The following is a 12801-nucleotide window of genomic DNA, read 5'->3' on the forward strand; positions in this document are numbered from 1 at the left end:
ATGACTAACACAAAAAAGATGAAACAAGAGAATGAGTTATATATACAAGTTAATCATTGAGTACAAGTTTATAATTGCCACTATTTAAAGTAGCCGCCCCAATCCCAACGGCGAGTCTGCCACAATTTAAAGCAAGGTCGGGGCATATTCTGGTATGTAGAAGGGCATCATCGTTGAGAGAAGCTTAAAAATGATAATTAATTAATTTGCATCATGACTCGTGATGTCGTCTCAGCAACAACTACTATAATATTAGATGGCATTCGCCCACTCTAGTAGTCTATCATCATCAATTTGCAATTGAGGAGTGAAGATACGGTTGAGTGTAGCAGCTAGTCTGACCCCACCTTGGGCTAGCCTCTTCTCCACAATTGGCAGCCTTGAAAGAAAATAATCATCTACAACACAAACAAGGAACTGTGAGACACAGACAGAAATGGTAATTACGTAATCAACCTCAGATGGATGGTTAGGTAGGGGAAGCAATGATGTGTACACCATAGCTTTTTTTTATCATTTCACACCAACTTAATTTAGTGCTGGCCGTGTGCAACAATTAATAAAAATAAAAGGGTTGGCCACCAGGCATTTCAATTGGATGCTTCCAATCTTCTTCTTCTTCTTTTTATTTTTATTTTATTCTTTTATGAAATAATCTTTTCTGTGATTAAAAGTCCAATAATAATAATAATAATAATGTAATTGTATGCTCTTTTCAAACAACCACATTCAATGTTGTTTGCCACTGGTATTAAGAGGGGGGGACGACCTGAACGTATATGTAAAAAATAGTCTAGCCTGTACACAAGGAATAGAGCCATATTCATTTTATTGAAGTTTTTCTCTTGCATTGATCTGGATACCTATGTATCTCTACAGCTTAGATTCTTTATTTTATTTTTATGCATGTTTATATATATCCTTTTTTTTACTTAAATAATTTCAACTTGCATAAATTATATGTGGTTGTGGTTGTGACGGTAGTGAAAAGTGGTGTTGAGTAAAGGGCTGATAATGAATCAAAAAACCATGCCAAACCGCTCAATAAAATTTTGGTGTACATCATTGGGCAAAAAAATTAAGGACTATTCTACCAAACAATAATTATAACACACAAGACACAGAGGAAATGAAAGCAAGGTGAAGACTGAAGAGAGAAGCTAAAATTAGGGTTCCATACTTCCATTTCTTTCATAAATTAAAACAATTAATCCTCACATAACTTTCAGGTAGGGGTGGCAAATGGACGGGTTGGGTCATAAATGGGTTGGGTGTATAATTACCCATTTATCCATTTATGACCCGTTTATATATAAATTAATTATCCATTACCAACTCAACCCATTTAATTAGTAACTCACCAATTTAACCCAATATGACCTAAATACCTCTAAAACTACTTGAATACCCTATTGACCTCCAAAATACCCATAAATACCTAAAATGATGCAAATACCCCTAATCTTCCAAAATTACCAATATACCCTTAGACATCCAAAATTATCCCTAAAATCTCTAAAATTAGCAAAATACCCATGAAACCTCTAAAATGACCAAAATACCCCTGATATCTCTAAAATCACCGAATATGCTTAAAAACCACTAAAATGACCAAAATACCCCCTAAAATCCAAAAAATTACCAAAATACCCTCAAAACTCAAAAAATTACCAAAATACCTCCGAAACCTAAAAATGACCAAAATACCCCCCAAAACCTAAAAAATGACCAAAATACCTCCAAAACCTAAAAATGACCAAAATACCCCCAAAACCCAAAAAAATGACCAAAATACCCTCAAAACCCAAAAAAATGACCAAAATACCATCAAAACCTAAAAATGACCAAAATACCTCCGAAACCCAAAAAATGACCAAAGTATCCCCAAAACCCAAAAAAATGACCATAATACCCTCAAAACCTAAAAATTACCAAAATACCTTTGAAACCCAAAAATTACCAAAATACCCCCGAAACCTAAAAATGACCAAAATACTTCCAAAACCCAAAAAATGACCAAAATATCCCGAAACATAAAAAATGGCCAAAATACCCCCGAAACCCAAAAACCGACCAAAATACCCCCCAAAACCTAAAAATTACCAAAATACCCTCGAAACCCAAAAAATTACCAAAATACCCCCGAAACTCAAAAAATACCAAATACCCTTGAAACCCAAAAAATGATCGAAATACCCTTGAAACCTAAAAATGACCAAAATACCACCGAAACCTAAAAAATTACCGAAATACCCCAAAACCTAAAAATTACCAAAATACTTCTGAACCCTAGAAATTTACCGAAATAACCCTAAAACTAAAAGATGACAGAAATGCCCCTGTAACCTAAAAAATGGCTAAAATACCCTTAGAATCTAAAAGATGATCAAAATAACCCCGGAACCTAAAAAATTACCGAAATTCCCTCAAAACCTATAAAATGAATGAAAGACTCTTAGAACCTTTAATTTGTCAAAAATATCCTTGAAACATCCAAAATACCCTGAAACCTCTATTTCGGTAATTTTAGATGTTTCAGGTGTATTTTAGTCATCTTACATGTTTAGGGGCATTTTGGTTATAATTTGGGTTTCAGGGGTTTTTATAGATCATTTTTTTTTTAGGTTTTGGGGTTATTTTGGTCATTTTTTAAAGGTTTTTTGGGGTATTTCGATCATTTTTTAGGTTTCAGGGTATTTTGGTAATTTTTTTAGGTTTTTGGGGTAGTTCAGTTATTTTTTAGGTTTTAGAGGTATTTCGGTCATTTTTTAGGTTCATGGAGTATTTTGGTAATTTTGTAGGTTTAGGGAGTATTTTGGTAATTTTTTAGGTTTAGGGTGTATTTTGGTAATTGTTAGGTTTTGGAGGCATTTTGGTCATTTTTTTTAGGTTTTTGGGGTATTTTGGTCATTTTTTTTTAGGTTTTTGGGATATTTTGGTCATTGTTTTAGGTTTTGGGGTTATTATAGTCACTTTTTAGGTCTTGGAGTATTTTAATCATTTTACAGGTTTCAGAGGTATTTTGGTTATTTTTTAGGTTTCGGGGGTATTTTTGGTAATTTTAAGGTTTCAAAGGTATTTCGGTCATTTTTAAGGTTTAGGGGGTATTTTGGTCATTTTTTAGGTTTAGGAAGCATTTTGGTCATTTTTTGGGTTTTGAGGGTATTTTGGTCAGTTTTTGGGATATTTTGGACATTTGAGAGGTTTTGGGGGGTATTTTACTCATTTTAGAGATTTTGGAGGTATTTTGGTCATTTCGTGGGTTTTGGGGGTATTTTGTCATTTTTTGGGTTTCGTGGGTATTTTTGTCATTTTTTGGGTTTTGGAGGTATTTTGGTCATTTTTAGGTTTTAGGGGTATTTTGGTCATTTTTTGGGTTTCAGAGGTATTTTGGTCATTTTTTGGGTTTTGGGAGTATTTTGGTCATTTTTTGGGTTTTAGGGGTATTTTGGTCATTTTTTGGGTTTTGGTGGTATTTTAATAATTTTTAGGTTTTAGGGGTATTTTGGTCATTTTTTGGATTTTGGAGGTATTTTGGTAATTTTTAGGTTTCAGGGGGTTATTTTGGTCATTTGTCGAGTTTTGGGTGTATTTTGGTCATTTTTTGGGTTTTAGGGATATTTTGGTCATTTTCTTGGTTTTGGGGGTATTTTGGTCATTTTTAGGTTTTGGGGGGGTATTTTGGTCATTTTTTGGGTTTTAGGGGTATTTTGGTCATTTTTTGGATTTTAGTAGTATTTTGGTCATTTTTTAAGTTTCAAGGGTATTTTAGTCATTTTCTAGAAATTTATATTTTATGTTGTTTATTTAAATTTTAGATGGGTTTAGTGGGTATTTTTAGGTTTCAGGGGTATTTTGGTCATTTTTTGGGTTTTGGTGGTATTTTATTAATTTTTAGGTTTTAGGGGTATTTTGGTCATTTTTTGGGTTTCAAAGGTATTTTGGTAATTTTTTGGATTTTGGGGGTATTTTGGTAATTTTTAGGTTTCGGGGGGTATTTTGGTCATTTGTTGGGTTTTGGGGGTATTTTGGTCATTTTTTGGATTTCAGGGATATTTTTGGGGGTATTTTGGTCATTTTTAGGTTTTGAGGGGTATTTTGGTCATTTTTTAGGTTTCGGGGGTATTTTGGTCATTTTTAGGTTTCGGGAGTATTTTGGTTATTTTTTGGATTTTAGTAGTATTTTGGTCATTTTTGAAGTTTCAGGGGTATTTTAGTCATTTTCTAAAAATTTAGATTTTATGTTGTTTATTTAAATTTTAGATGGGTTTAGTTGGTATTAGTGGGATTATCCATTTAGATCCATCAAATTAAATAACCAAATGGGTCTTTACCCATTTAACCCAAATATTCAAATGGGTTGGGTTAAGACTTATCCAAATAAGATGGGTAATGGGTAGGTTCATAGATATGGATAAAAATTACCATCCCTACTTTCGGGGACTATAATTTTGGCAACGATTTTTTCAGTGGGGTTAATACCAGGCAAGATATATACAGTTTATTGCTGGCTTAATTATGTCCCTTAAAACTAAGAAGTCCAACTTTTAATTATTTTATATACCAAAAGTCAAAAGAGATGAACTGTAAAAGATCAATTGAAAGAGAAAATACCTCCCAGAGTGCTTCCTGGCGTGGCATTCTTGTATGCAAACTTGCACGCCAAACTAATGCTTTCAGAAGCATACCTGAAAAAATTTAAAGCAACCTGGTCCTGATCAAGTGTATTAATTCCTTAGAAGACAAAACTAAATTTAATTTCTTTTCTTCTATCTGAAGTGAAAAAAAAAAACTATACAAGCGTTGTCAATCAAATTTGATTTTATATATATATTATTTATTATTATTTAAGAAAAAATTTTAAACAAAGCAAGCCACATCATCCCTTAGTTTTGAAGCCATAGCTTATTTATTACAATTCATCCCATGTTGAGTTATTCATATTGATATTGTCCTTTTTACTGGTATCCCACCCCACCCTTTTTCTTACTATTAATGGAAAATATTAGACCCTGGTATACCATTCCATTCATTAATTTACCACAACCAAATATAGATTTATTTCATTTCCCTTCTTCTCCCGCATTGTGTACTGTATATATATATATATATATATAATTTTTTACTGGTATCCCACCCCGCCCTTTTTCTTACTATTAATGGAAAATATTAGAACCTGGTATACTATTCCATTCATTAATTTACCACAACCAAATATAGATTTATTTCATTTCCCTTCTTCTCCCGCATTGTGTACCATATATATATATATATATATATATATATATATAATTCTTTTTTCCTCTTCACAGGAATCCAACCAAATGGTGAATGAGTAAATTACTAGGCACAGGTAACATTTATTTGTGAATAAGGCTCAATGAGGGAAGTAGCAGTTCCGCATCATTGGTATTTATGTTACTCCAGTATATTATCTGTGAATGTGCTTATAAATCCTGTACGTTATTAAAGATCTCAAAGCCATTATCACAAACAGAACTACATAAATACAAAGAATCCAAGGAACAGGAAAGGAGTATGGGCATTTACTTACGGGTTCGGACAAACTGTGTCATTATGTGAGCAGTTTTCCCATAATGATAGCTCATCAGACCAACCATTCTATAGACAAGAAAGGAATTAAAAAATTTAAAAAAAAAAAAAAAAAAAAAAAAAAAAAAAAAAAAAAAAAGCATTGGTAAGTGTCATTCTGCTGCACAGGCATTCACAGAGCACACTCACGTTAAGGCTGTTAGCAGACACAAATCCATAACAAACGAAAATTATGATGAAAAAGAAATGATATTAAAATATCAACATATAGTTTTTATTTTCTGACTGCCTTTCTAAATTACATTACATGAAATAACCTAATAAATCTGTCTTTTGGGTATCCTGCATTTATGCTTTCTTTTTTGGTGAGACAGCAGTTCCTGTTACTGATAAATCTTGAATGTATGTGCCATTGAATGTTTTATTTAGCATTGGTTTTGGAATAGTATAGTGCTCATGCTTACTGCATATAATGCACAAGAATTAATTCAACAAAGAGATTCAAAGTGCAGGCTAAGAGTTTTAGGCGATTGTGCTAGCAAAGATGTCCATGCATGTATTGCCTGAAGGAAACCGTCTTCACATCAGGTGGTCTAACTTTGGAGTCAATTGTGCCGTCTGATGTATTTAACTGTTGCTGATGTAGACAAATCTATGTTTTGTTGTGGTGTGTTTAAGGTTAGGAAAGATGAAGAATTAGAGAGAAGTTAGGGCTGTTTAGGGGCTGTGTGAACAGTACCCGTGAATAGTAACCTAAAAAAAAATAAGAGAAAAAGAGAAAAAAAGAGAAGGAGAAAGAAACAACAAAGGCCAATGTGCCTATTGCTCAAAACACTCAATTTTATTAATCAACTCATTCTCTTTTTTTTGAATACATTGAGACTCTTGCTAGTAGTTAGTATAGGATTCCTACTAGTATTAGGACTACTAAGAAACCCTAATAAATACTAACTTGGACCCAAAGTAATTAAACCTAAGGTACTTAGAATACCTTAGAAGATTCTAGACTCAACTAATTACCAAAATACCCTTAATTCGAAGGAATTGAAGAAATTATAGATTTGCCCCTCAATATAATGTCTTTCACTTCGATTGGACTTCACACAAGGACCCAATAAAATAATTCTTGTACAGGTAAATTTGCAAAGTAATAGCATATTAATCTTCCCTGACTCCATCATACTCCTCTAGTTGGAAGAAACTTGACCTTGGGTTTAAAGTGTTTTAAGTATAAGAACCTTCAAACTTGAAACTTGCACCAATTCTTCAATCACCTTTGGAAGCATCAAGAATGAAAAATCTTTATTTCCCCTTGTATCATTAAATTCGTTTGGAATGATTAAATCAACAACCAAAGGATTATTCAACTTGAAATCCTTCTTGAATTGATCTCTGGTAGTAACATCAACATCTTTCTTCATCTTGATTTTTACATGATCAATTTTATGCTCGCCTTGCTCCTTTGTGATCTCCATTGCAAGAACACCATTATCTTCCTTGGCATCAACTTTCCCATGATCAAACTTATTCTCATCTTGCTCCAGCTCTCCAACTCCCTTTAGTGGCACTATAGCTCTTTGTTTTGGAGTTTCAGTAGCATCCTTAGGCCTGACCTTTTGTTTTTTCCTTAGCTGTTCTAGTAGTTTTGCACTCATAGACTTTAACACAATTTGTGCATTATTGAACATAAATTTATATGTATTGTCCTTTTCAATATGATACACATCTCAAAAGCCAAGGGCACGCTAATAAAATATGAGTCACTATCATAGGAAGAACATCACACCATATAGAATCATTATATTGCCCAAGAAAAATAGAAACCAAGCATCGTTTCATTACCAGAATAAATGTGCTATTTATCCATGCTACCTTGTATGGTTTTGGATGTGGTTCTATTGGTAGCTTCAACCTCTCAACAGTAGCTTCAGAAACAACATTATCTCACGACCACCATCAATAATAAGCATTCGACTTTTAGTTTCACAAAGCACCATGGTCCTAAATATTGAAGTAAACTTCCAATCCTCCTCTTGCTTGGGTATAACTTGAATACACCTAAAAATTGAGAGAAGAGATCCATCTTCCTTGAGATCACCATCTTTGCGCATCAACATGATCCTAGATGATAAGTTTTGTCAAGCGCTTGAAGAAGATTTTGGCAAAAGACTTGTGATAGGATTTTGCTCTAATACCAATTTGATGTAGGAAAAATTAGGGAGTTGTCTATGTTTAGTTGCGGTGGGTTTAAGGTTAGGAAAGAAGAAGAAGTAGAGAGAAGTTAGGGCTGTTAGGGGTTGTGTGAACCATACTCATAAACAGTAACCTTAGAAAAAAAGAAAAGAAAGAAACAACAAAGGCCAACATGCCTATTGCTCAAAACGCTCAATTTTATTAATCGAACTCATTCTCTTTTCTTTGAATACACAATATATATAAAGACTTTTACTTGTACTAGTACTATAGGATTCCTACTAGTATTAGAACTACTAATAAAACCCAATAAATACTAGGACCTAAAGTAATTAAACCTAAGATACTTAGAATACCTTAGAAGATTCTAGACTCGACCAAATTACCAAATTACCCTTAATTTGCAGAAATTACAGATTTGACCCTCAATATATCGTCTTTCACCTCAATTGGACTTCACATGAGGACCCAATAAAATAATTTTTGAATAGGCGAATTTGCAAAGTAATAGCATATTAATCTTCCATTACTCCATCAGTTGCATTCAAAATTGCATGTAAAAAGGAAAAGGAAAAGCATACTGTAATGTTCCTTTGAATGGCTTTAATCATGATTTCAAGATCTGAATAATAGAATGTCTTTAGAGCAGAATCAATGATCATGTCATCCCATACCTGGAACAAAACCAATTTTATTGAATAATATTATTGACTAGAATAATCGATAGAAAAGAAAAGTGCATGCATGCACAGACATTATCCAGGTTGCAACATTTATTCAGTTTGCTATCTGTTGTATGCAAACTGCTATCCTTAGAGCATAAAATTCTAACCTATGCATATTAGTCAAATTTTATACATATTTCTTTGTCCAATACATTGTCAATGGTTATCAAGTAAAAGCAGAAAAAGATGTAAAATGGTACACAATTGGTGGACTACTAAGACTTACGTGGTGGAGATTTGATTTCCGACGGAACCATCGCACTACTATTGTGTTCCCACCTTCATCTCCAGTGAAACCAACATGTAGGGGCTTCCATCAGAAAGCAGGAAGTTAGATGACATGAGAATATATTATATTCCTCAGCACAAAATCTTTACAGAAAATTTAGCTTAAACCCAGAGAAACTAGCAGTTAAATCCAGTGGCTGCTCACTATGGTAGATGCGCACAATTAGTTGTGATATCATATTCTGCAGCCATTCTTCATATAATATACACTGTTCTTAATCATGATTATCATAGAAACACCATTACATTGACATTGATTGTAACGGATAGACTTATGGTACTATACAAGCAAGACCAAAAAAAAAAAAAAAATTACTGAATAACTTACGCTAAATTTAAACTAGGGTTCACACACTAAGCTAAGGACCATATGTCATGAAATGAAAGTCACTTGTTTGAGACTTCCCCCTGCTCCACCCCTTGAAGCTAAACCCACCTTATTAAGGTGAAAAAAAAAAAAAAAAAAAAAAAAAAAAAAAAAAAAAAAAAAAACAAACAAACATAACAATGGTACTTTAGGCTAAAATAATTGTTGCCACTCTAAATACCACTCAGATGGTTTTCACAAATATGACTATTGTTTGTTCCATTTTACACACAAATCTCGTAAACCTCTGAGACACACCATCTGAATGGTGATTTCCATTAAAACATTTAGAACATTCTTCTGATAAAACTCTCTTTCTGATTGAGAAATCCAGTCAGCTAGAAGTGGCCATACATGAAATTCCACTGTAAGCTGTAGTAAATTATTTGTAAATGAAAAAAAAAAAATATATATATATATATAGAGAGAGAGAGAGAGAGAGAGAGAGAGAGAGTTTGACAAGCACAGAACGTGAGAAAATAAATTTCTACTGTTCATTACAGATTCAATTAGTTTGCTGGCATAGTTTGTATCTTCAAACTGCTTTTAAGTTTTTGAGCTGCCAGTAGAAAGAACAAACCTGATGGACATCTCCCATGAAATGTGATAAGAACATAAGTGCCTCCGTTAAATTGTCTGTGATTGACAAAAGGAAGAGAATTGAAGTTCTTGGAACTATCATTTTATATCATGTGCAACAATTGATTCTAGTGACATAGATATAGAGCGTTTACAATGCAATTTTAAATTGGTATTCTGGTAAGCTGATGCAAGTTGCATTGTGTAGTTGTAAATTGCTCCAGTTACACATCTATCTTTATGTCCAGCAGAGTCATGACAGTCTCCTATATAAAAATCATAGAGCAATTTCATTTGGAATTTATGTTAAAGAAAATAATCATGACAGTGCAAAAGTAGATTAGAATATATAGCACAGAAGGATATGTTGTCCCTTATTTTCTCTGGTGACATGATATACTTCAATAACCATCATATGTACAAACACATCAAGGAACTTCTGCACATAATTTACTTTTCTGTGGCAACATACAAAGCCTAAGTGGCTTGAGAGCTGATACTGGAATGACTTCGTGCTTCAAATTGCAGAAATATCTGTAGATTTCATAAGATTTTTTTTTAAACACCCCCCCACATGATCCTATCAGTTTTGTGCATAAATACAAACAACATATTGAACATATGGAGTATAGACCATAACAAAAGAAATCATCAATTAACTGTTTAGACCATAAAAGTAATATAGCCAATGATATTGAGACAGTCTTACATATGCCTCCATAATGTAAAGCTTAAGCTCATATAATCTAGAATAGCCTGAACATAACAACATAGAAAACAGCATCTTTGAACCACAAAAAGTAAGTAAACTTACTGCAGTACTCATAATTACACTTAAAATCTGGTGTATCAATATAATGTAAAGCACTACTCCATCGCAGACGAAAGCGAATCTCATCAGGCCAGGAGCAAACAGCCGCAAGATTACCTCCAGCAGACTCTGGAAGCAATTCTTTCACAGCAGCTACAGCGTCTTCAGTTAGATATCCCTGAAACACCACAAATCAAGTGCACCCCTCATCAAATTTCTACTCTACAAAAATTATAGCTAGGGCAGACCCACAAACAATGCAAATACGTTGATGAGATGGTGAAATATAGATATATATTATGCGGGTTTGATCGTTTGCTTCCTAAGGCTAATAATTACAACCTCATCTTCACAAATTTCTTCTTTCTCTGGTTTTTCACATAAACATGTTAATGCCAAAATCATCTAAAATTAAAAATAAACAGTCTATGCATATATACTTACCTCAGCTATTTTACAAATTGCATAGTGGCCTTCCTTTCCCCAACCCAGAATTCCTGGTATCAATAGTAGAAAACCCAGTGACCTCCCAACCCACACTAGCTCAGACCCGCCCATATCTACCAACAATAACAATAGCAAGTAAACAACAACAACAAATAAACAAAAGATTTAGTACGTGTATATATATATATAATGAGGCAAAGAAATCGCATACAGCTCGCCAATTGAAGATAATGGATATTTGGATCATAAAATTACCGAAATGTATCGTATTCTTATGAGTGCGTAAGTTCCCAAAACTCTGCTTTTCATTCCTAAGATTCTCAAAAAAAAAAAAAAAAGTATGTTTTCCATCCCTATTTTATTAAAAAGATTTTTTTTTTTTTCCCCCTTTCTAAGCTATTAAAAATGCTTGACTTTATATACTTAAGTTAAACTTTATCATGTAATGCCTACAAAACCTTTAAACTACACTAAAAATAAAAAATAAAAAATAAAAAAACACTCCAAAACATCTAAAATAATCAAAATAACCTCCAAAACCTCTGATAAAATTATGGTTAAGTAATTAAATTCATTATTTCCTAATAACTTAAACTTTTAAGGCTATCGTTAATTTAACATAGTATTAGAACAGGAGATCCTAGTTCAATTCCTGTTTTTACTATGCCTCCTATTTAAAATGTTAAATTCTCACTTGTTAGGTCCCCACTTATTAAGAGGAAATTTAAACCCACAAGTGAGGAGTGTTGAAATTATGGTTAAGTGATTAAATTTATCATTTCCTAATAACTTAAACTTTTAGGACAATCAGTAATTTAACAACCTATAATGGGTAACATTCCTCGAAAACTTCTAAAATGACAAAAACTACTCATGAAACCTTAAAATATCCAAGATACCCCTCAAAGCCTCTAAAATAATCAAAATACCCTTGAAACATCTAAAACGACCAAAATAATCAAAATACCCCGAAAACTTCTAAAATGGCCAAGATACCCTAAAACCTCTAAAGTAACCCAAAATACTCCCAAACCTCAAAAATGGGCAAAAAAACCCCAAAAATTTAAAAATACCAAAAATACTCACGAAACCTCTAAAATACCAAATATACCCTAGTAAACCTTTAAATAACAAAAATAACCCCTTAAACCTCTAAAATGGGCAAAAAGCCATAAAACAACTAAAAATACCCCTAAAACCTCCTAAATAACCAAAATATCTCTGAAACCAAAAAATGAACAAAAATACCAATGAAACCTTTGAAAATACCCAAAGTACCCCCAAAACCTCTTAAATAACTAAAATACCCCCAAAAACCACACAAAAAAAGGGCAAAAAACACCTAAACAAAATAAATGACGCAATTTTTCAAAGAATGCCCAAAATTTCGCATGTTCTACACAATTTTATAGAGAATGATAACTATTTTGCGCACTAAATGAACACTATTTCTCTAAGAATTTACATGATTCGACACTTTCAAATTACAAAATTTTATGAAGAATGTATAGAATTCTGCATGTTTGACGTACACAACTTTTTAGAGAATGTTGAATATTATGTGCACTGAATGAACACTATTACTCGAAGAGTTTGCAAAATTTTGTTTATTTGAAGTACGCAATTTTTCAAAGAACAATCAAAATTCTGCATGTTTGACGTACAAAATTTTTCAGAGAATGTTGATTATTCTGCGCATTGAACAAACACTATTACTCAAAGAATTTACATAATTTCATTCATTCTAAGTATGTTATTTTTCGAAGAATACTCAAAATTTTGCACATTCAACATTAAAGAATGTAGAATATTCTACGCATTGAACAAACACTATTACT

General features: G+C 32.7%; 2 protein-coding genes and 1 pseudogene across 2 annotated transcripts; 1 reads left to right on the forward strand and 2 right to left on the reverse strand.

The window, feature by feature from the left end:
• Positions 1 to 12801, forward strand: part of LOC115990477 — a 39249-nt pseudogene that overhangs the window by 16600 nt on the left and 9848 nt on the right.
• LOC115989496 (endonuclease 4-like) lies at positions 20 to 11277 on the reverse strand. The gene is made up of 10 exons (XM_031113185.1): positions 11175 to 11277; positions 10961 to 11076; positions 10520 to 10694; positions 9861 to 9971; positions 9707 to 9762; positions 8698 to 8781; positions 8328 to 8420; positions 5555 to 5622; positions 4615 to 4688; positions 20 to 398 (listed from the first exon to the last, which is right to left on the reverse strand). Exons 2-10 carry the CDS (start codon positions 11072 to 11074, stop codon positions 253 to 255), a joined length of 921 nt encoding a protein of 306 aa, XP_030969045.1. The 5' UTR covers positions 11075 to 11076; positions 11175 to 11277; the 3' UTR covers positions 20 to 252.
• On the reverse strand, positions 5659 to 7335 carry LOC115989497. The gene has a single exon (XM_031113188.1). It carries the CDS (start codon positions 7239 to 7241, stop codon positions 6768 to 6770), a length of 474 nt encoding a protein of 157 aa, XP_030969048.1. The 5' UTR covers positions 7242 to 7335; the 3' UTR covers positions 5659 to 6767.

The sequence above is a fragment of the Quercus lobata genome, chromosome 5, assembly GCF_001633185.2.
Source record: "Quercus lobata isolate SW786 chromosome 5, ValleyOak3.0 Primary Assembly, whole genome shotgun sequence".
Lineage (NCBI taxonomy): Eukaryota > Viridiplantae > Streptophyta > Magnoliopsida > Fagales > Fagaceae > Quercus > Quercus lobata.